At 54.4% G+C, this 23,701-nt stretch overlaps 2 protein-coding genes across 6 annotated transcripts in view; one reads left to right on the forward strand and one right to left on the reverse strand.

Moving 5' to 3' along the window:
- Nucleotides 1-932: 932 nt before the first annotated feature.
- dnaaf19 (dynein axonemal assembly factor 19) lies at nucleotides 933-22,456 on the reverse strand. 2 transcript variants are annotated; one of them, XM_085966632.1, is made up of 4 exons: nucleotides 22,303-22,456; nucleotides 16,078-16,229; nucleotides 7,691-7,820; nucleotides 933-2,783 (listed from the first exon to the last, which is right to left on the reverse strand). In XM_085966632.1, the coding sequence occupies exons 2-4, from the start codon at nucleotides 16,218-16,220 to the stop codon at nucleotides 2,322-2,324; spliced, it is 735 nt and encodes a 244-aa protein (XP_085822758.1). In that variant the 5' UTR covers nucleotides 16,221-16,229; nucleotides 22,303-22,456; the 3' UTR covers nucleotides 933-2,321. The 2 variants fall into 2 exon arrangements, with proteins under 2 accessions (XP_085822758.1, XP_085822759.1); XM_085966633.1 differs by lacking the exon at nucleotides 22,303-22,456 and adding an exon at nucleotides 21,941-22,029.
- The window catches only part of LOC147101493 (uncharacterized), a 49,530-nt gene continuing 47,907 nt past the window's right edge, over nucleotides 22,079-23,701 (forward strand). For 3 of the 4 annotated variants that reach the window (XR_015073483.1, XR_015073482.1, XR_015073485.1), the window contains exon 1: nucleotides 22,079-22,169. The gene's annotated coding sequence lies outside the window, so the exon portion shown is untranslated. The remainder of the gene's footprint in view (nucleotides 22,170-23,701) is intronic. The other variant, XM_085966634.1, reaches the window with a different exon arrangement.

Genomic DNA, 23,701 nt, shown 5'->3' on the forward strand with positions numbered 1-23,701 from the left:
AAATAAGTATAAAGAAACGTTGTCATTTCCAATGTATGGAAAACCCCTCCTGGAGCAGAATATGTTGGAACCACAATATCTGCAAGCTCCTCATTCAATACTCCACAAAGCCAAGGTTCTGCCCTCTAACCTGAATAAAGCTATGAATGAACTCATCCAGTGTTTACTTATCAGTTGAACTTTGCAGCCTTAAAGACAGCGGCAGTTCAGCGCAATTATTCACTGTGTTTAACGTGGCGCAATCTTCCTCAGCCGTGACTCAGTGGGTAGCATTCTCACCCGAGTCCAAAGATTGTGGGTTCGAGTCCCACACCAGAGTCCTGAGCACATAATCTCAGCTGACGCTCCAATGCACTCCTGAGGGAGTGCGGCACTGTCAGAGGTGCCGTCATTCGAACGAGATGCTAAACAGAGAATCCGTCTGCTCTCTCAGATCACATGACACTATTCGAAGACGAGCAGGATCGTTCTCCCCGGTGTCCTGGCCGATATTTATGCCTGAACCAACACTAAAAATATGATTTGGTCATTTATTTAATTGCCGTTTGTGGGAGCTTGCTGTGCGCAAATTGGCTGCTGCATTTCCCACATTACAGGACTGATGTACAGGACCCTCCCAGACTGGGGTTACGGGGATAGGGTGGGATATGTGTTGGTGTAGGGGTTAAGGGGATCGGGTGGGATATGTGTCGGTGCAGGCTCGATGGGCCGAAATGGCCTCTATCTGCACTGTGGGGTTTCTGTGATTCTGTGATTACAACAGTGACTACACTTCAAAAGTATTTCATTGGCTGTAAAGCGCTTCAAGACATCCTGAGATGGTGAAAGGTGCTGTGTAAATGCAAGTCTTTCTTTCCTTTCTTTAACAATTCCCCCATCTTCATTAGTGGAAAATTTGCACAAAAAGGCTGTAAAAAATTAAACAGAAGCAGTTAGGGATTAATACATTTTTTATTAATTTCAGAAAGTTTATTCATGTAAAAAATAACAACAGACTCAGAGGTGCTAATGTTCGGAGTGAACGTTCAACAGCCATTATGAACGTATCCCAAGGGCGGTGTATTCTGTTAGGGTTAACACGTTGTTAACACAATATAAACCCCAGCATCGGCCCCTAACCAGCAGGACTCTGTCTCAGTCACTAACTAACACCCACCCTCCCACAGACCACAATCCCAGAGTCAGCAGGATCCCACTCCCACTCCCCACCTGGAGCCTCAGAACAGGGCTGGTCTGGGAGAGGGCCCAGGACTCTGACTGATGTACAGGACCCTCCCAGACTGGGGAACAGCTGCTCCCAAATGCCCTCTCCTCTTAAGAGCCCCGGTGAGGAATTTCCAGAGTAACATCTCAACCAAGCGTTCCAGCCACCTGCAGAATCGGGAACAGCAGAAGGTGCTGGAGCCGACCGATCCACGCAGGCGTGGGATGTACGAGCTCTACTCTGACCACATAAACCAGGCTGGAGAGTGGGAGCCGGGGCCCGGAGAGGAGCCGGGGAATCGGGGCCCGGAGAGGAGCCGGGGAATCGGGGCCCGGAGAGGAGCCGGGGAATCGGGGCCCGGAGAGGAGCCGGGGAATCGGGGCCCGGAGAGGAGCCGGGGAATCGGGGCCCGGAGAGGAGCCGGGGAATCGGGGCCCGGAGAGGAGCCGGGGAATCGGGGCCCGGAGAGGAGCCGGGGAATCGGGGCCCGGAGAGGAGCCGGGGAATCGGGGCCCGGAGAGGAGCCGGGGAATCGGGGCCCGGAGAGGAGCCGGGGAATCGGGGCCCGGAGAGGAGCCGGGGAATCGGGGCCCGGAGAGGAGCCGGGGAATCGGGGCCCGGAGAGGAGCCGGGGAATCGGGGCCCGGAGAGGAGCCGGGGAATCGGGGCCCGGAGAGGAGCCGGGGAATCGGGGCCCGGAGAGGAGCCGGGGAATCGGGGCCCGGAGAGGAGCCGGGGAATCGGGGCCCGGAATCAGATGGCGGGGGAATTACCTTGAACCAAAAATACTGTGAATTTTTGGAATTCTCTCCCCCAGAGGGCGGTGGATGCTCAGTCACTGAGTATATTCAGGACTGAGATCGATAGATTTTTGGGCACAAAGGGAATCCAGGGATATGGGGATAGGGCAGGAAAGTGTTGATGTAGCTATGACCTTATTGAATGGCGGAGCAGGCTCGAGGGGCCTACTCCTGCTCCGATTTTTTATGTTCTTATACTGCCCCTCGGACTGGCCCTCCCGTTTAGTAAAATGCTCATTTTGCTCTGTCCGAAGTGCAGGGGGAATCACAAGAGAGTGTGAAAGGGGAAAGAGTCTTTCAGAGCTGCGAAGGGGCGACTAGCTGAACTTGTATGCTTCCATTAATTGCTGTAGCGTTGCCACATTTATTGGCTCCCCTGCAGCACGCTCCTCTTTTGCAGCTTCCTGTACAGCTTCCAGCTCTGCCTCGCTGCCCAGCCACAGGGTGCTATCCAGCTCCTGCCGCAGCCTCTGAAATAACCTCAGGCCTTTCTCTCTCTCTCTGCCGCTCAGGAAATCCACGTTCAGGCCGAACCGTTGGGTTTGGGACAGGTGCAGCAGGATCTGGTAAACAGCCTGGCTGTCTGTCAGTTGGAAATGATCACAAAGGATGACGAGGAACTCACCGAGAAGTCCAAATCCAATTTCAGCATGGAAGATGTCGCCCAAAAGCTGGGCGCCTAGGTTGAGAAGGAAGGCGTACTTCTCTGGCTCGGTACTGTAGCATCTTCTCCAGTCTCGGCTAAACTCAGCTGCTGTCTTCGGCTGGGAATTTGGGTGCTGCAGTTTGGGAAGAGATAATGTGACACTGGCTTCAACCTAAATCAACATCAGCAATGTGACGGTGTTTCCAAACAATGGTGTTTCAATAGCGCGTGCTTTGGTGACATGAGTTGGACAGTCTTAACTCAGTTCTGAGGAGATGTGGGCCATAGCAAAAAACATGCCCGTCACTCAGAGGCCTGGGAAATGCCACACTAGTTAAGGCAGAGCTGTTCCTCTGAGGGTAGGGCTGAAGCACACTGTTGGAGCAGTGCAGAGGGAGCTCTACTCTGCAAAGAATCGTGCCAGACCTGACCTGGGAGTAATTAATCTTAACACTGGGTATCTGAAAGTGTTGCTTGGACCAGCGTAACAGCCCTCACCTTGATGGGCACAAAATTCACAAAAAACAGTGACTGCTCCAACCGAGGGAACCAGGGGGGAGGATTTTCTGAGCCCAACGGTGTAGGGGCTGGACTAACATGCACACAGCAATTTGATATGATTACTGAAGTAATTCAGCTCCTTCACACCAGGCCACCTGATCCAGCGTATCTCAATGCTGCCCAGTAACCAGCTGTTAGGAGGCGCTGGAGGGCAGTATGGGGACATTCTCCCTCCCTGCGAGATAACCCTGGTCCCCAATTTTGGGAAGCCACCACATGGGTAACCATGGGAACGCAACTGCATCTTACCCACTCCATGGTAGGTAGCATCCGAGTACCGATACACTGCACTTCCACTGACAGCGTTAAGGTCACACACCAGCACACGCCTTGCTTCCCTCGATGTCAGCGCTCACCCGGTTAAAAGCCTTAAATCTCACATTACCGTTACAAACAGACCCAACTGTTTTGGTAGAAGCCTATAATCAGAGGACATCTACAGAAACTCAATGGTCCATTTTGATGAAACTGTAAAAGTTCAGGAACTGTAGCCTCTGACCATCTTATGCACAGTGTGTCTTACATTAAATATTGGGGGTGAATCTCCTCAGGGATTCTCTGTCGTGGATGTTTGGCACTTCTGTCGATGTTAGGCAGCGAAGGGGTGAATCGCCGAGGAAATTCACCCCCACGCCACCCCGGAACAAAAATGAGCCCCAGTAAGGCAGATAGGGCTACCGCCCAAAGCTAGCCTGCCTTACTTCCACAATGGGCTGCTCTGTACTTTAGGAAAATACCTCCTGCCAGGCACTGTGCAGCTGCTGGAGTTTGCATTTCCCCCCCCCCCCCCCCAAGAGAGCGCCTGGGGTATAGCACATGGGGAGAGATTGTCCGCACGAGCAAGAAAATATACTGAAGGGAACAGGCACGAGTCTTTCAGCACAACAGAAAGAGGCAACTTGTGTACACGTCCTTGGTGGGTCTGCTCGTGCTCTGTCTATCTGTTGCCCAGAAAATTGCAACTGCCCCGTGGCTGCTGTGCACTCTCCTAGAGACTGGACTTCAGCAGGGGGGAGTGGAGGGGGGGGTGGAATTGTCACAAAACAAGGATCGAGACAAGGGTGGGGATTATGAAGCAAATTCTGGCTCAGGAAAAGGGTAAGATGCAAGTAAGACTAAAATAGAAATTACAAAACGCTAAACTGAAATGGAAATTAAACGCAAACACAAGAATGGAAAATTGAAGTGGCAAAAGGAACAGAGGGAGAAAAGTAAGTTAGGACGAAAGACTGAACACAAGCTGGGAAAGGTAACTGGGAGGGGACTGTGTGGAGGATAGTAACTGTACAGAAAAGGCAAACCCAGAACTCTACTTAAATTAAATGGGCAGTAGGAAAGGGGGCACAGGGTCAAAGGAGCAAAGGGTAAACTCAGGACTGATATCAGGAAGTGCTTCACACAAAGAGTGAGCGACACATGGAATAGACGAGGTAGTGCAGTGGAGGGGAGGGGAGGGGACAGCCCTGGTATTATTTAAGATACAGCCACATGCCGAGAGGGGACTGTAGCTTTTTCGAGCCGATGGGCTTTCTTGTGATCTATTTTGTGAGCGAGACGAAAATGGTCAGGAGAGGGTTAAAAAAGAGTGGGGCTCGGAAATGACACAGATTTGCAGAGGGGAAAGGGAGGGAGAGCAGGATAGCTACAAATGGTGATTTAGAAAAGGCAGTGGTGCTCCCGAAAAGGCTCTTATTTAATGACACTACAGTATCACTGGAGGAAGGTACATAGTGGGGTTCCCCAGGGGGCGGCACCAGGACCACTGCTTTTCTTGACATATATTAATGACTTGGACTTGGGCACAATTTCAAAATTTGCAGACAACACAAAACTTGGAAGTATAGTGAACAGTGATAGACTTCAAGAGGATATAGACAGGCTGGTGGAATGGGCGGATATGTGGCAGATGAAATTTAATGCAGAAAAGTGCAAAGTGATACATTTGGTAGGAAGAACGAGGAGAGGCAATATAAACTAGAGGGTACAATTCTAAAGGAGAGACCTGGGGGTATATGTGCACAAATCATTGAAGGTGACAGGGAAGGTTGAGAAAGCGGTTAAAAAAGCATACGGGATCCCGGACTTCATAAACAGAGGCAATATGGTTCTCTGTAAACTTTCATGCCAATAAAGCATTTGAATTGAATTGAATTGAGTACAAAAGCAAGGAAGTTATGATGAACCTTTATAAAACACTGGTTCAGCCTCAACTGGAGTACTGTGTCCAATTCTGGGCACCGCACTTTAGGAAGGATGTGAAGGCCTTGGAGAGGGTGCAGAAGAGATTTACTAGAATGGTTCCAGGGATGAAGGACTTCAGTTACGTGGATAGACTGGAGAAGTTGGAGTTGTTCTTCTTAGAGCAAAGAAGAACATAAGAAGTAAGATCAGAAGTAGGCCATACGGCCCCTTGAGCCTGCTCTGCCATTCAATAAGATCATGGCTGATCATGGTTGAGGGGAGATTTGATAGAGGTGTTCAAAATCATGAGGGGTCTAGACAGAGAGAAACTGTTCCCATTGGCAGAAGGGTAAAGAACCAGAGGACACAGATTTAAGGTGATTGGCAGACATGAGGAAAAACTTTTTTATGCAGTGAATGTTTAGGATCTGGAATGCACTGCCTGAGAGGCAGACTCAATCGTGGCTTTCAAAAGGGAATTGGATAAGTACCTGAAGGAAAAACATTTGCAGGGCTACGGGGAAAGGGCGGGGGAGTGGGACTAGCTGAGGTGCTCTTGCAGAGAGCCGGCACGGGCTCGACGGGCCGAATGGCCTCCTTCTGTGCTGTGACCATTCTATGATTCTATTAGAGGCCCGGTACATGTCATGCATGAAGTGACAGGACACTGATTAGCACCGACTGTCTCCCCACAGGGAATTTTTATACAGTATTTACATATAGAATCAGGCCATTTGACCCAACCAGTCCATGCGCCACACGAGCCTCCTCCCACCCTTCATCTACTCCCATCAACATATCATTCTTTTCCTTTCTCCCTCATGTGTTAGCAAGTTCCACATTCTAACCACTCTCTGGGTAAAGAGCTTTCTCCTGAATTCCCCATTAGATTTATTAGTGACTATCTTATATTTATGGCCTCTTTAGACTGCCTTCCCTGCACAGGAAGATAAGGAGAGAAGAGTAAACACATGCCAGTTACCCTCAGTTTCCTTTGCAGTCTCAAGCAACACCTCACCTGCCCTTGCACACACAGGCCAGTTACTCTCACTTGCTCCTGCTCGTTATCAGCTGCCTTTGCACACTCAGGCCACTCACTCTGGCCTACCCTTGCACACTTCCTGGTGCCTGGTTAAAACACACTGGCCATGGGTTAGCAGCTTCCCCTCTTGCTCGGGTGCCAGTGTACGCCACTGAGGAGTTTGATGAGTTTAGAAATGACGTAGAAAATATAGTTTGAGGGGAGTTATTTTTTGTTAAACATAAAACCAATTGGAGTTTATATGATGGGAAATGCAGAACTGCAGCGAGATACTCCGCTCTCCCAATGTGGTACTGAGCTGTGTGGATCAGGCACCCCTGATCTAAGTTGGTGAGACTATTGGCGAGGATACATCTCCAGCTTTTTCCAGTTCTGATGAAGGGTCCCAGACCTGAAACGTTAACCCTGTTTCTCTCTCCACAGATGCTGCCTGGCCTGCTGAGTATTTCCAGCATTTTCTGTTGTTATTTCAGATTTCCAGCATCCGCAGTATTTTGCTATTATATTATTTGGTGACTCCTGCTCGAAGTTCACAAGCTCACATTGATGCTCCCTGCGTCACACAACCAACAAGGGCTTGAAGTGAGGGAACGAAACATAGGAACAGGAGGAGGCCATTAAGCCCCTCGAGCCTGTTCCGCCATTCGATTAGATCATGGCTGATCTGTATCTTAACTCCATTTACCCTCCTTGGTTCTGTATCACTTAATACCCCTGTCTAACAAAAATCTATCCATCTCAGTTTTGACATTTTCAATTAACCCCCAGCCTCAACAGCTTTTTGGGGGAGAGAGTTCCAGATTTCCACCACCCTTTGTGTGAAGAAGTGCTTCCTGACATCACCCCTGAATGGCCTGGCTCTTAGTTTAAGGTGATGCCCCCTTGTTCTGGACTCCCCCCACCAGAGGGAATAGTTTCTCACTATCTCCCCTATCAAATCCTTTAATCATCTTAAACACTCTTCTATACTCAAGGGAAATGGGTTGTAAAGCTCAGGAGATGCAGCGTTCTAACGTCGTGTTCAGGATGCCACTGACTCTGACTCCCGCCCTTCCTTGTCCACAGAACCCACCTAATAGCAGCCTTCAAAGGGGAACTGGATAAATACTTGAAGGAAAAAAATTGCAGGGATATAGGGAAAGAGCGGGGGAGTGGGACTGACTGGATTGCTCTTCGAAATAGTCAGTGCAGACTCGATGGGCTGAATGGCCTCCTTCTGTGCTGTACAGTACATATTTAGACCATTAACCACTAACCTTGGAGAGTCCCACCTGAACACTGTCCTTTGTGCTCGTTGGCCTGGCACATGTATTCCAGGGTTGATTCCTTGCTCCTAACTTGTCTCGCAAGTCCAGGGGTTTCAGGTGCGATGCCAGCACAATATCCCTACAGAACACCAAGTAGAAACATTGGTTTCGTTCGTTACGATTCTTCTCTCACACAGAATCACAGAAACCCCACAGTGCAGATAGAGGCCATTTCGGCCCATCGAGCCTGCACCGACACATATCCCACCCGATTCCCCGTAACCCCTACACCAACACATATCCCACCCTATCCCCGTAACCCCACGTATTTAATCCCCCTAACACTAAGGGTCAATTTATCATAGCCAATCAACCTAACCCGCACATCTTTGGACTGTGGGAGGAAACCGGAGCACCCGGAGGAAACCCACGCAAACACGGGGAGAATGTGCAAACTCCACACAGACAGTCACCCGAGGCCGGATTCGAACCCGGGTCCCTGGCGCTGTGAGGCAACAGTGCTAACCACTATGCCACCGTGCTGCCCTACTCTTCTGACTTGTCATTTCCCATTAGAAGCCTCATGGTGCTCTGCGGGTAAGGGCACTAGGAAGTTCAGTATTGAGCCACACAGACCATGAAGGTCACAGGGTTCGTTCCTAGTGTGGGTTCTGCTGAGGTAGCAATGGGCAGCAATTAGCCAGGGACTAGCATAAGATTGTTTATGAACAGGATCAGGCTTTTAAGTTTAAAATGTCCTTTTTAGATAGAATAATCCTACCTCCTCACCATCTCGCCATGTCTCTCAATCCCTTCTCGCCTCCAAAAGTGAACTTTATTACATCTTGATCCCATCCAATTCAATGATTTTCCCAGGTAATCTATTCTGTACTTCTATTCCCCTTTGAGTGAAGAAGTTCATCCTGACTTCCTATGCCTTACTCCCAACTTCCTAATTTTCAGTCTGTGCCGATGTTTGAACCCTTCTCCAGTGAATGGAGTTCCTGCTCCTGATCGCTATCCAGTAACACTTTTGCTGGCGGGGGGGGGGGGGGGGGGGGGGGCGGGGGGTGTCTGTGTGGACGTCAGGTGGGGACAGATTTCAGCTGACTCCCATGGATGAATAGCTGCTAGACACTCGCTGTCTAGAATCTCACACTTGGAGAAGAGATCAGAGGGCTGCTGACGCCTGTGAAACTGCTCCAGCACGAGTGAATGTGCCTGGGAGAACAGGAGACGGAATGGGGTGGGGAGGTCCATGCCTCATTTGAAAAGAATACAAGTCAATTAGGATGCTGTAGAAACCCCCAGCCTGACTGCAACAACAAAGAGCGGTGGGGGTCCAATTAGTTCCCATTTGGGTTATCTTCTCAGTACAAAGCACAGTGGGATAGAAATTCAACTTGGACGAAAACGCAGATTGGGCGGTATCGCCTGGGCCGCCCGCCTCTTATACGCCCCACCCGATATTCAGTTCCGTTGAAGTCAATGGAGCTGAATGTCAGGTGCGGCATACATCAAGCGGCCGGTGCAATTCCGCCCATTCTAAACTCCCACCCAAGACAAATTTCTACCCAGTGCCTTTGGAATCATTTTAAAAATAAAAGGAAAGTCGTGGGTGGCAAAATTAAACGGGAATTATTAACCCTCGCTACGTCATCCACTGATTTCTACTGCATATTCAAATGCATTATGAATATTTTCATCAGGCTGAAGATTCAATTAACAGTTCAGGAGCGAACAATGGGAGCTGTCTCAGGTTGTCAGTAATGAAGCGTAGCCTGGCTCTGGTGGAGTGATTTGTTTAGGCAGGGACACAGAATTCTAAAGTGAGGGTGGAATTCAAATTAAGTTCAACATATGAAGCCTCGGACAACACTGAACGTAACTAAACATTGCCTGGGCTGCTTTAAATGTAAAACAAAAGCTCTTGACCTCGGTGAAAGCGCAGGGTGAGTGGATGTGTTTCAACTGCCTGATGCCAGCTCCACTTGCATCGAGCGTTGCGCAGCTGGGCTTCACAGAGGAGTCCTTTGGAGCAGGATTTTTCTAATTATTGGGCCAAATCTTCCTGCAAAAATAACGGCGAGTTCACGACGCACGCCGATATTAATGCACAAATCGCCCAGCAAGTGCAGGGAAGAGATACGTCGTGAGTTGCGTATCTCCAGAACTTGCTGGTCGATCTACGCCATTCGCTTCGCTTCCCCATTATTTTTAAGAACATTCTCGATTTGCATATTAATTGTCCATTAAACTCACCGCAGAAAGATAGGGCTCATACTTAACAGTGCAAGTACCCTTTTAACGACGTGATAATTGTTAATGCATACCCAATCAATCTCTCCGTCCCAGAAAGGGAACAATTTAAATGGTGGAGTCTCATTCCTGCAGGTAGTAAATTCTTCTTACAGATTTTTAAAATTTAAAATTTTAATTTTTTACATTTTTTTCTTATTTTTCCTTTCTGTCTCTTTTTTTTTCCTCTCCCTTAATCCAATTTTACTTTCCCTCGCTTTATTTCTCTTTCTGCACCTGATTTGACTCTAATTCACCCTATTTCCTTCTCAGTCATTCCTCTGTTTATTCCTCTACCCTTAAACTGAATTGGTTAAGGAGATAGACGGTTGGTCCAGTCATTCACCAAAGTCCCAGATGCCCCGCTGCCACTGTCACACCGTTATCAGCTTGCACTTCCAGCAAAGTCCTGGCCAAGATTTATCCCTCAATCAACATCACTAAATCCGATTATCTGGTCATTATCACAGTGCTGTTTGTGGGGGTTTGCTGTACGCAAATTGGCTGTCGCGTTTCCTACATTACAACAGTTACTACACTTCAAAAAGTACTTCATTGGCTGTTAAGCACTTTGGAACGTCTTCCAATCTGTGGTGCAAAATATTTTTGAGCTGAAGGATGAGAAAAAAATCTAACAAACTATGCCCCACTCCAGCAAATTCTGGGCCAATCTAACTGTACTTTGTACGCTAGCAAAATACTGCAGATGCTGGAAATCCAAAATAACAGAAAATGCTGGAAAAACTCAGTAGGCCAGTACTTTGGTTGCTAATTACATTTAAAGAGCTGAGTGTTACAGACGCTTCATGCCCTCTAATGTCTAACCTCCTGGTGTGGGGAGGCAGAGGGAGGGAGGGGGGGGGGGGGGGGGGGGGAGGAGAAAATAGCTTTCTGGTATAATTACCAAAAATAAGTTAGAACACAGGGAGAGAGGGTGAACCCAATAATGAAACGTACTCATTTCCAAAATCTTACCAGCAGAAACAGCTAATCTGCCAGTGGGGGGTAAAACAGATGGTGCTGCCAGCTCCCTCAGTCCGAGCAGACACGTCTGATACCCACTTCCCACAGCGCTCTCCCCTCCCAGTCACGACATGCCTCACAGTACCGCACTTCCTGAATAGGATGGGAAGCGTGTGCTCTGACAGAGAGAGCTGTCAGCGCTGTCCCCATCAACAACTCGGCTGTTTTTGGGGGTGAGCACTTTTCATTAATGGTGTTCACCTCACTCACACATGCTGGGAATGGGAGGAAGGACTTTCGTTGGGGCTCGGCAAGGCCATGTTGGACCAACTAACTTGGCCAAAACAGAGGGTTCTAACACCTGCCCACACATGCAAACATAGGTATCGCTAGACAGAAAACAGAAAAATAGGAGCAGGAGTCGGCCATTCGGCCCTTCGAGCCTGCTCCACCATTCAATATGATCATGGCTGATCCTCTATCTCAATACCATATTCCCGCTCTCTCCCCATACCCCTTGATGCCTTCTGCGTCTAGAAATCTATCGATCTCCTTCTTAAATATATTCAGTGACTTGGCCTCCACAGCCTTCTGTGGTAGAGAATTCCACAGGTTCACCACCCTCTGAGTGAAGAAATTTCTCCTCATCTCAGTCCTAAATGTCCTACCCCATATCCTGAGACTGTGACCCCTCATTCTAGACACCCCCAGCCAGGGGAAACATCCTCCCTGCATCCAGTCTGTCTAGCCCTCTCAGAATTTTATACGTTTCAATGAGATCCCCTCGCATTCTTCCAAACTCTAGTGAATACAGGCCTAGTCGACCCAATCTCTCCTCATACGACACTCCTGCCATCCCAGGAATCAGTCTAGTGAACCTTCGTTGCACTCTCTCTATGGCAAGTATATCGTTTCTTAGGTAAGGGGACCAAAACTGCACACAGTACTCCAGGTGTGGTCTCACCAAGGCCCTGTATAACTGTAGGAAGACATCCTTGCTCCTGTACTCAAATCCTCTTGCAATGAAGGCCAACATACCATTTGCCTTCCTAACTGCTTGCTGCACCCGCATGTTTGCTTTCAGTGACTGGTGTACAAGGACACCCAGGTCCCTCTGTACATCAACATTTCCCAATCTATCACCATTTAAATAATACTCTGCCTTTCTGTTTTTCCTACCAAAATGGATAACTTCACATTTATCCACGTTATACTGCATCTGCCATGTATTTGCCCACTCACTCAACTTGCCTAAATCGCCTTGAAGCCTCTTTGCATCCTCCTCACAACTCACAATCCCACCTAGTTTCGTGTTGTCAGCAAACTTGGAAATATTACATTTGGTTCCCTCATCCAAATCATTGATATATATTGTGAATAGCTGGGGCCCAAGCACTGATCCCTGCGGTACCCCACTAGTCACCGCCTGCCACCCTGAAAAGACCCATTTATTCCTACTGTTTCCTGTCTGTCAACCAATTTTCAATCCATGCCAGTATATTACCCCCAATCCCATGCACTTTAATTTTGCACACTAACCTCTTATGTGGGAGTTTATCAAAGGCCTTCTGAAAATCCAAATGCACCACATCCACTGGTTCTCACTTATCTATTCTACCAGTTACAACTTCAAAAAACTCCAGTAGGTTTGTCAAACACGATTTCCCTTTCATAAATCCATGTTGACTTTGTCTAATCCCGTTGATATTTTCTAAGTGTCCTGTTATTACATCCTTTATAATAGACTCTAGCATTTTCCCTACTACTGATGTTAGGCTAACCGGTCTGTAGTTCCCTGTTTTCTCTCTCCCTCCTTTTTAAATAGTAGGGTTACATTTGCCAACCTCCAATCTGCAGGAACTGTTCCATAATCTATAGAATTTTGGAAGATGACAACCAATGCATCCACTATATCCATGGCTACCTATTTTAGTACTCTGGGATGCAGATTATCAGGCCCTGAGGATTTATTGGCTTTCAGTCTCATTAATTTCTCCAGCACTATTTTTTTACTAATACTAATTTCCTTTAATTCCTCCTTCTCATTAGACTCTTGGTTCCCTAGCATTGCTGGGAAGTTATTTGTGTCCTCTGCTGTGAAGACAGAATCAAAGTATTTGTTTAATTGCTCTGCCATTTCCTTGTTCCCCATTATAAATTCTCCCGTTTCTGACTGTAAGGGGCCTACATTTGTCTTCACTAATCTTTTTCTTTTTACATCTTGTAGAAGCTTTTAAAATCCGCTTTTATGTTCCTTGCAAGTTTACTCTCATGCTCTATTTTTCCCCTCTTAATCAATCTCTTGGTCCTTTTTTGCTGAACTCTAAACTGCTCCCAATCCTCAGACTTGCTACTTTTTCTGGCAACTTTATAGGACTCCTCTTTGGATCTAATACTATCTTTAATTTCTTTTGTTAGCCATGGTTGGGCCACTTTTCCTTTTGTGTTTTTGCGCCAGAAAGGAATGTATAACTGTTGCAATTCATGCATTCGTTCCTTAAATGTTAGCCATTGCCTATCCACCGTCATGCCTTTTAATGAAGCTCCCCAATCTATCATAGCCAACTCACTCCTCACACCATCGTAGTTTCCTTTGTTTAGATTTAGGACCCTAGTTTCGGATTGGACTTCTTCACTTTCCATCTTAAATGAAGAATTCCACCATGTTATGGTCACTCTTCCCTAAAGGACCCCACACAAGGTTATTAATTAACCCCTTCTCATTGCACAATACCCAACCTAGGATAGCCTGTTCCCTAGTTGGCTCCTCAACGTACTGGTCTAAAAAACCATCTCGTACACACTCTAGGAATTCATCCTCCACAGTATTTTTGCTAATTTGGTTTGGCCAGTCTATATGTAGATTAAAGTCACCCATGATTACTGTAGTACCTTTGTTACATGCATCTCTAATTTCCTGTTTGATGCCGTCCCCTACATTACCACTACTGTTTGGAGGCCTATAGACAACTCCCACCAATGTTTTCTGCCCCTTGGTGCTTCTTAGCTCCACCCAGACTGATTCTACATCTTGATTTTCTGAGCCAATATCCTTTCTCACTATTGCTCTGATTTCATCCTTTACTAACAACGCCACCCCACCCCCTTTTCCTTTTTGCCTGTTCTTCCTAAATATCGAATATCCTTGGATATTCAGCTCCCAGCCTTGTCACCCTGCAGCCATGTCTCTGTAATCGCAATTATATCGTATCCGTTTACATCTATTTGCGCTGTTAATTTAGTTACCTTATTACGAATGCTTTTAGATTTGTCTTTTTAACATTTTTAGACATGTTGAAATTTTTTTGTACTATGGCCCTATTTGTCTTATTACCATTGTTTCTTACCCGGACCCTATTTGTTAGTGCACTCCTTTGTTTGTACGCTCTGTCCCTTCCTGACACAATCTGGTTATCCTTACCCCAATCGCTTTCCTGCACTGCTTCCTTGCCTTTTTTCTTTAGCATTCTAGATTTCTCTCCACTGGGACCCTCCTCCCCTCCCCCCCCTTATTTAGAAAAAGACCGAGGTTCATCTACTTCGCCGTCTACCATCCTGACAGTCGCATGATACAATGATAATGGAGTTGTTGACTAATCATAGCAATCAATCTCTATCAATTAGTCTACAACAGACCCAGATTAAGGAAAACCCCAGTGGTGGAGAGCTTTGGGAACCATGGGGGAAAAATTCAGTTGTTTGCGCCTCCCATTAGCGCCTTAAGAGGGCACTAATGGGACGCAAAGCAACTAGCGCTCGGGCACGGCGATGTTTGCACCGCTCGCGAAATTAACTAGACATTTTGCGGCGGCACTAAACACTGCCGCACGATCTCTTGCGCTGGTAGATCGTGACATCAGTCGAGTGCGCAACGCCCCAGTAGCGCTCCGGACCGGATATTGAGTGACGTGAGTGACGCCCCCTACCTTACCGCCTGCCGCTAGCAACGACAGGTTGAGGGGAGCGTTTTGCAGTCAGAAAGGAGCTGGGGGAGCGCTATTTAAAGGCGACCACTTCCTGCCTTTTTTTATTGGTGACATTTGTGCACCACGCATTCTGAGAGACAGAGAGAGAGAGAGAGACTGAGACTTCTGGAGAGATTCAACGCTGTGTGAAGGAGTTTTGGGTACTGAGCAGCACTTTGCAGGTTCATTTTGATTTGCCCTTCCTTACTTCACCAGCGCTCTGAGGTAGCACCTCGCTCCTCGGTCTTTGCGCCTTAAGACAGGTGTGAAGCGCCTGATTTAGCGCTCCAATCACCTCCAGGGTCGATAAAAGCCAAGTTTGCTGTCGGAGGCGATAATTAGCGCCAGGCGCTAGAACTTTGCGCACGGCCGATAACGGCACCCCAAACGGGGCGATACTGAATTTTTTCCCCCATAGGTCCAAAGTCACCTGTTCTTCTCAAGCTTGCTACACTTACCACATGTCATGTCTCAAATTACATACTGTATCCCCAAAATTATTTGAAAACTTTAAAATCTAATGCCTTAGAAATTCAGGGGCGCCCATTTTTATCTGTTCCTGCGCCTGAATGGTGAGACACAAGGTGCACCCGCTATTGGGCCTCTGGCCTCATTTCCATCAAGCCAGTGAGCTACAGACAGTAACCAGTTTCTTAGTATTTCCATACACTGCATTCCAAAACCAGTTTGATGGCAACCATTGCCTGACATGGCCACAGAAGAACCTAACACCCTCTACAAGAGCTGTAAGAGATGCAGGAAGGATGTTCCCGATGGTCGGGGAGTTCAGAACCAGGGGTCACAGTCTAAGGATAAGGGGTAAGCCATTTAGGACAGAGATGAGGAGGAATTTCTTCACCCAGAGAGTGGTGAACCTGTGGAATTCTCTACCACAGAAGGCAGTAGCGGCCAATTCATTAAATATATTCAAGAAGGAGTTGGATATATTGCTTAAGGCTAAAGGGATCAAGGGATATGGGGAGAAAGCAGGACAGGGTACTGAATTTGGATGATCAGTCATGATCGCATTGAATGGTGGAGCAGGCTCGAGGGGCCGAATGGCCTACTCCTATCTTCTATGTTTCTATGTAAACCTCCCAGCGTATTAGCATCAACAATGTCTGGATGTAAATCTTGTCGTTCTTTTGGAGTCACTACATTTCTCATTACCTGAATTCCTCATACGATCCCACTTTCTGATGAATGGCCCTGAATTTTGCATCATTTTCTCGCTTGTGTTTCTCATCGAGGGCCAAGGCTGTCTGTAACTCCCGCTCCAGAGCCAGGAAATCGAGGGTCTCGTTTTCCTCCATTCACAGTGACTGGAGGGAACAGGAGGAGAATCACACGTTAGTAGCATCTTATGACATAGATAGTGCATCAGTCAGTTTGGAGACTGACACAAACCAATCGCCAGGTGCCAGAGCCCTGGAACCAGCATCTGGGTCTGACTCTGGCACACAGCTGGAGACCCAGTACCAGACTCTGGTTATTGCTCCAGTTCAAACCCAGGGACCCATCCCCTGCAGTGCTTGACACCAAGAGATGGCTCCAGGCTGGATGAATGACCTACTGCCCCATTCAGCAGGAGCCAGTCCTCACTCGGTGCCTCCACCCATTCCACCTCCTCTCCATCTGGCCACTCTCCTCCCCCTACCATGGATGCACTCAACCTGCCCTCAGATTCACCTTGCCTTCCCTCCCACATCCTCCTCATTCCAACTCCCAGCTTCCTGACCCATTTTGCCTCACCACCTCCCCATCCCACGCAATACTCAATATCTCATCACCCAATCCCCAATCTCCCAGCCCGCTGTTTAATGCCGCCCCCTTTATACACGTTGTCCTGGTATGACTGCGGACTGATAAACCGAAGTTTCTGGAGCCGGGGGGATGCGGCGGGAATGGCCCCGAGTCTCTCCACCCCCCGGGCCCCGGCCCCGAGTCTCTCCCCCTAGGCCCGGGCCCCGAGTCTCTCCCCCTAGGCTCGGGCCCCGGCCCCGAGTCTCTTCCCCCCTAGGCCCCCAGCCCCGAATCTCTCCCCCCTAGGCCCAGGCCCCGAGTCTCTCCCCCCTAGGCCCGGGCCCCGAGTCTCTTCCCCCTAGGCCCGGGCCCCCGGCCCCGAGTCCCTTCCCCCTAGGCCCGGGCCCCCGGCCCCGAGTCTCTTTCCTCCCCCCCCCAGGCCCCCGAGTCTCTTCCCCCCCCCCCAGGCCCCCGAGTCTCTCCCCCCCCCCCCAGGCCCCCGAGTCTCTCCCCCCCCCCTAGGCCCCCGAGTCTCTCCACCCACCCCTAGGCCCCTGAGTCTCTTCCCCCCCCACCCCCAGGCCCCCGAGTCTCTCTCCCCCCCCCCCAGGCCCCCGAGTCTCTCTTCCCCCCGGCCCCCGAGTCTCTCTCCCACGCCCCCCCAGGCCCCCGAGTCTCTCCTCCCCCCCACCCCCGAGTCTCTCCTACCTCCCCCCCCAGGCCCCCGAGTCTCCCCCCACCCCAGGCCCCCCGAGTCTCTCCTCCACCCCCCCAGGCCCCCGAGTCTCTCCTCCACCCCCCCAGGCCCCCGAGTCTCTCCCCCCCCCCCCCCCAGGCCCCCGAGTCTCTCCACCCCCCCCAGGCCCCCGAGTCTCTCCCCCCCTCACCCCCCAGGCCCCCGAGTCTCTCCCCCCCCCCAGGCCCCCAAGTCTCTCCCCCCCCCCCAGGCCCCCGAGTCTCTCCCCCCCCCCCAGGCCCCCGAGTCTCTCCCCCCAGGCCCCCGAGTCTCTCTCCCCCCCCCCCCAGGCCCCCGAGTCTCTCCCCCCCCCCCAGGCCCCCGTGTCTCTCCCCCCCCCCCCCCAGGCCCCCGAGTCTCTCCCCCCCCGCTAGGCCCCCGAGTCTCTCCCCCCCAGGCCCCCGAGTCTCTCCCCCCCAGGCCCCCGAGTCTCCCCCTCCCCCCCCTAGGCCCCCGAGTCTCCCCCCCCCCTCCTAGGCCCCCGAGTCTCCCCCCCCACCTCCTAGGCCCCCGAGTCTCCCCCCCCCTCCTCCTCCTCCTCCCCCCGAGTCTCTCCCCCCCCCCTCCTAGGCCCCCGAGTCTCCCCCCCCACCCCCCTCCTAGGCCCCCGAGTCTCCTCCCCCCCGCTAGGCCCCCGAGTCTCCCCCCCCCCCTAGGCCCCCGAGTCTCCCCCCTCTCCTCGGCCCCCGAGTCTCCCCCCCCCTCCTCCTAGGCCCCCGAGTCTCCCCCCCCCTCCTCCTAGGCCCCCGAGTCTCCCCCCCCCTCCTCCTAGGCCCCCGAGTCTCCCCCCCCCTCCTCCTAGGCCCCCGAGTCTCCCCCCCCCTCCTCCTAGGCCCCCGAGTCTCCCCCCCCCTCCTCCTAGGCCCCCGAGTGTCCCCCCCCCCTCCTCCTAGGCCCCCGAGTCTCCCCCCCCCCTCCTAGGCCCCCGAGTCCCCCGAGTCTCCCCCCCACCCTCCTAGGCCCCCCGAGTCTCTCCCCCTTCCCCCCCCCCAGGCCCCCGAGTCTCTCCCCCTTCCCCCGCCCCCCCAGGCCCCCGAGTCTCTCCCCCTTCACCCCCCCCAGGCCCCCGAGTCTCTCTCCCCCTCCCCCCCCCCCCAGGTCTCTCTCCCCCTTCCCCCCCCCCCAGGCCCCCGAGTCTCTCCCCCTTCCCCCCCCCCCCAGGTCTCTCTCCCCCTTCCCCCCCCCGCCCAGGTCTCTCTCCCCCTTCCCCCCCCCCCAGGCCTCTCTCCCCCTTCCCCCCCCCCAGGCCTCTCTCCCCCTTCCCCCCCCCCCCAGGCCTCTCTCCCCCTTCCCCCCCTCCCCAGGCCTCTCTCCCCCTTCCCCCCCCCCCCCCAGGCCTCTCTCCCCCTTCCCCCCCCCCCAGGCCCCCCAAGTCTCTCTCCCCCTTCCCCCCCCCCCAGGCCCCCGAGTCTCTCTCCCCCTCCCCCCCCCCCAGGCCCCCGAGTCTCTCTCCCCCTCCCCCCCCCCCCAGGCCCCCGAGTCTCTCTCCCCCTTCCCCCCCCCAGTCCCCCGAGTCTCTCTCCCCCTTCCCCCCCCCCCCAAGTCCCCCGAGTCTCTCTCCCCCTTCCACCCCCCTCAGGCCCCCGAGTCTCTCTCCCCCTTCCCCCCCCCCACCAGGCCCCCCGAGTCTCTCTCCCCCTTCCCCCCCCCCCCAGGCCCCCGAGTCTCTCTCCCCCTTCCCCCCCCCCCAGGCCCCCGAGTCTCTCTCCCCCTTCCCCCCCCCCCCCCAGGCCCCCGAGTCTCTCTCCTCCCCCCCCCCCCAGGCCCCCGAGTCTCTCTCCTCCCCCCCCCCAGGCCCCCGAGTCTCTCTCCACCCCCCCAGGCCCCCGAGTCTCTCACCCCCCCCCCAGGCCCCCGAGTCTCTCTCCCCCCCCCCCCAGGCCCCCGAGTCTCTCTCCCCCCCCCCGCAGGCCCCCGAGTCTCTCTCCCCTCCCCCCCAGGCCCCCCGAGTCTCTCTCTCCCCCCCCCCCCCAGGCCCCCTGAGTCTCTCTCCACCCCCCCAGGCCCCCGAGTCTCTCTCCCCCCCCCCCCAGGCCCCCGAGTCTCTCTCCCCCCCCCCCCAGGCCCCCGAGTCTCTCTCCCCCCCCCCCCAGGCCCCCGAGTCTCTCTCCCCCCCCCCCAGGCCCCCGAGTCTCTCTCCCCCCCCCCAGGCCCCCGAGTCTCTCTCCCCCCCCCCGCAGGCCCCCGAGTCTCTCTCCCCCCCCCCCCCAGGCCCCCCGAGTCTCTCTCTCCCCCCCCCCCAGGCCCCCCGAGTCTCTCTCTCCCCCCCCCCCAGGCCCCCGAGTCTCTCTCCCCCCCCCCAGTCTCTCTCCCCCCCCCCCCAGGCCCCCGAGTCTCTCCCCCCCCCCCCAGCCTCTCTACCCCCCCCAGCCTCTCTCCCCCCCCCCCCAGGCCCCCGAGTCTCTCCCCCCCCCCCCCCAGCCCCCGAGTCTCTCTCCCCCCCCCCCAGGCCCCCCGAGTCTCTCTCTCCCCCCCCCCCCAGGCCCCCCGAGTCTCTCTCTCCCCCCCCCCAGGCCCCCGAGTCTCTCTCCCCCCCCCCCCCAGGCCCCCGAGTCTGTCTCCCCCCCCCCCCAGGCCCCCGAGTCTCTCTCCCCCCCCCCCCAGGCCCCCGAGTCTCTCTCCCCCCCCCCCAGGCCCCCGAGTCTCTCTCCCCCCCCCCCAGGCCCCCGAGTCTCTCTCCCCCCCCCCAGGCCCCCGAGTCTCTCTCCCCCCCCCCGCAGGCCCCCGAGTCTCTCTCCCCCCCCCCCCCAGGCCCCCCGAGTCTCTCTCTCCCCCCCCCCCAGGCCCCCCGAGTCTCTCTCTCCCCCCCCCCCAGGCCCCCGAGTCTCTCTCCCCCCCCCCAGTCTCTCTCCCCCCCCCCCCAGGCCCCCGAGTCTCTCCCCCCCCCCCCAGCCTCTCTCCCCCCCCCAGCCTCTCTCCCCCCCCCCCCAGGCCCCCGAGTCTCTCCCCCCCCCCCCCAGCCCCCCGAGTCTCTCTCCCCACCCCCCCCCAGGCCCCCGAGTCTCTCTCTCCCCCCCCCCCAGGCCCCCGAGTCTCTCTCCCCCCCCCCCCCCAGGCCCCCGAGTCTCTCTCACCCCCCAGGCCCCCGAGTCTCTCTCCCCCCCCCCCCCGAGTCTCTCTTCCCCCCCCCCCCCGCGTCTCTCTCCCCCCCAGGCCCCCGAGTCTCTCTCCACCCCCCCCCCAGGCCCACGAGTCTCTCTCTCCCCCCCCCCAGGCCCCCGAGTCTCTCTCCCCCCCCCCCCCCAGGCTCCCGAGTCTCTCTCCCCCCCCAGGCCCCCGAGTCTCTCTCCCCCCCCCCCCAGGCCCCCGAGTCTCTCTCCCCCCCCCCCCCGAGTCTCTCTCCACCCCCCCCCAGGCCTCCGAGTCTCTCTCCCCCCCCCCAGGCCTCCGAGTCTCTCTCCCCCCCCCCCCAGGCCCCCGAGTCTCTCTCCCCCCCCCCCCCAGGCCCCCGAGTCTCTCTCCCCCCCCCCCAGGCCCCCGAGTCTCTCTCCCCCCCCCCCCCCCAGGCCCCCGAGTCTCTCTCCCCCCCCCCCCCCCAGGCCCCCGAGTCTCTCTCCCCCCCCCAGGCCCCCGAGTCTCTCTCCCCCCCCCCCCCGGCCCCCGAGTCTCTCTCCCCCCCCCCCCCCGGCCCCCGAGTCTCTCTCCCCCCCCCCCCCCGGCCCCCGAGTCTCTCTCCCCCCCCCCCCCCCGGGCCCCCGAGTCTCTCTCCCCCCCCCCCCCCAGGCCCCCGAGTCTCTCTCCCCCCCCCCCCCCAGGCCCCCGAGTCTCTCTCCCCCCCCCAGGCCCCCGAGTCTCTCTCCCCCCCCCCCCCAGGCCCCCGAGTCTCTCTCCCCCCAGGCCCCCGAGTCTCTCTCCCCCCCCCCCCAGGCCCCCGAGTCTCTCTTCCCCCCCCCCCCAGGCCCCCGAGTCTCTCTCTCCCCCCCCCCCAGGCCCCCGAGTCTCTCTCCCCCCCCCCCCAGGCCCCCGAGTCTCTCTCCCCCCCCCCCCAGGCCCCCGAGTCTCTCTCTCCCCCCCCCAGGCCCCCGAGTCTCTCTCTCCCCCCCCCCCCCAGGCCCCCGAGTCTCTCTCTCCCCCCCCCCCCCCAGGCCCCCGAGTCTCTCTCTCCCCCCCCCAGGCCCCCGAGTCTCTCACCCCCCCCCAGGCCCCCGAGTCTCTCTCTCCCCCCCCCCCCCCAGGCCCCCGAGTCTCTCTCTCCCCCCCCCCCCCCAGGCCCCCGAGTCTCTCTCTCCCCCCCCCCCCCCAGGCCCCCGAGTCTCTCTCTCCCCCCCCCCCCCCCAGGCCCCCGAGTCTCTCTCTCCCCCCCCCCCCCCCCCCAGGCCCCCGAGTCTCTCTCTCCCCCCCCCCCCCCAGGCCCCCGAGTCTCTCTCTCCCCCCAGGCCCCCGAGTCTCTCCTCCCCCCCCAGGCCCCCGAGTCTCTCCTCCCCCCCCAGGCCCCCGAGTCTCTCCTCCCCCCCAGGCCCCCGAGTCTCTCCTCCCCCCTAGGCCCCCGGCCCCCGAGTCTCTCCCCCCTAGGCCCCCGGCCCCCCAGTCTCTCCCCCCGGGCCCGGGCCTCACCGGCTGTCCCTCGGCCGGTTGCTATGTGTGGCGACGGTCGTTGCTAGGCCCTGCCCCCGGGTTGCCCTGACAATGGGCCTGGCGTCAAGTGACAGAGCGCCGCCGCCGGCCGCTGTGCTGTGGGGAGGGAGCAGGCCGCGGGCTCAGGCCCGGGCACCCAGCCCGCTCTGTTTGCCTGAGGGTTGATTGAAGTGGGCTGCTGCAGCTAACTGGACTAAGGCACTGGAGAGTAAGTAAGATTTCAAAAGACCCGCTGGGCTGGTGTGTTCCCCGTGTTGTTCACTGCAAAGTTACTGCCAAGCCTGCATCAGATGTTACCATTGTTCACCCTTTGGTGACAGCATTAAAGCTCATATACTCACAGGGACTGCCAGGGTAAACAGGACCCCCCGTGGGAAATTAGATGGATTGTCAGCCCTAGCAGAATGTACAGCACAGGAACAGGCCATTCGGCACAACAGGTCTATGCCGGTGTTCATGCTCCACTTCATCTAACACAGATTGATTCCTGGGATGAGAGGATTGTCCTATCAGGAGAGATTGAGAAGATTGGACCTATACTCTGGAGTTTAGAAGAATGAGAGGTGATCTCATTGAAACATATAATATTCTGAAGGGGGATTGACAGAGTTGATGCTGAGAGGTTGTTTCCCCTGGCTGGAGAGTCTAGAACTCGGGGGCATAGTCTCAGGATCAGGGGCCGGCCATTTAAGACTGAGATGAGGAGGAATTTCTTCACTCATTTGCAATTCTCTACCCCAAAGGGCTGTGGATGCTGAGTCGTTGAGTATATTTAAGGCTGAGATAGATAGATTTTTGGACTCTAGGGGAATCAAGGGATATGGGGATCGGGTGGGAAAGTGGAGTTGAGGTCGAAGATCAGCCATGATCTTATTGAATGGCGGAGCAGGCTCGAGGGGCCGAATGGCCTACTCCTGCCCTGCTCCTAATTCTTACGTTCTTATGTTAACCCCATCAGCATATCTTTCTATTCCTTTCTCATTCATGTACTTATCTAGCTTCCCCTTAAATGTACACTCTCGGGAGCCGCAAGCCTACATTTTGTTGTACTGCACTTGTGCACTAACAATGACAATAAAAGTTGATTTGATTTGATTTGATTTGATCTGTGCTATTCGCCTCAACCACTCCATGTGGCAGCGAGTTCCACATTCTCACCACTCTCTGGGTCAAAAAGTTTCTCCTGAATTCCCTGCTGGATTTATTAGTGACTATCTTATATTTAAGGCCCCTAGTTTTGGACTCCCCCACAAGTGAAAACATCTTCTCTATGTCCACCCTCTGGAACCCCTTCATAATTTTAAAGACCTCTATCAGGTCACCCCTCAATCTTCTCTTTTCTAGAGAAAAGAGCCCCAGCCTGTTCAATCTTTCCTGATAGTTATACCCTCTCAGTTCTGGTATCATCCTTGTAAATCATTTTTCCACTTTCTCCAGTGCTTCTACATAGTTTTTGTAGTCTGGCGATCAGAACTGTAAGTGTGATCTAGCCAAGGTTCTATATAAGTTTATTATAACTTTTCTGCTTTTGAATTCTATTCCTCTAGAAATGAACCCCAGTGCTTTGTTTCCACATTTTATGGCTTTATTAACTTGCACTGCTACTTCTATTGATCTGTGTATCTGTACCCCTAGATCCCTTTGCTTCTCTACCCCATTTAGACTCTTAGGCCTAGAAATTCAGTGGGCTGCGCCACCAGTTTGCACCCAAAGAGGGCACTCAGTGGCTTTTGCGCCACT

The sequence above is a fragment of the Somniosus microcephalus genome, chromosome 24 (genome assembly GCF_052327205.1).
Source record: "Somniosus microcephalus isolate GS21.2 chromosome 24, FLI_Smic_1.0, whole genome shotgun sequence".
NCBI classification, from domain to species: Eukaryota; Metazoa; Chordata; class Chondrichthyes; order Squaliformes; family Somniosidae; genus Somniosus; species Somniosus microcephalus.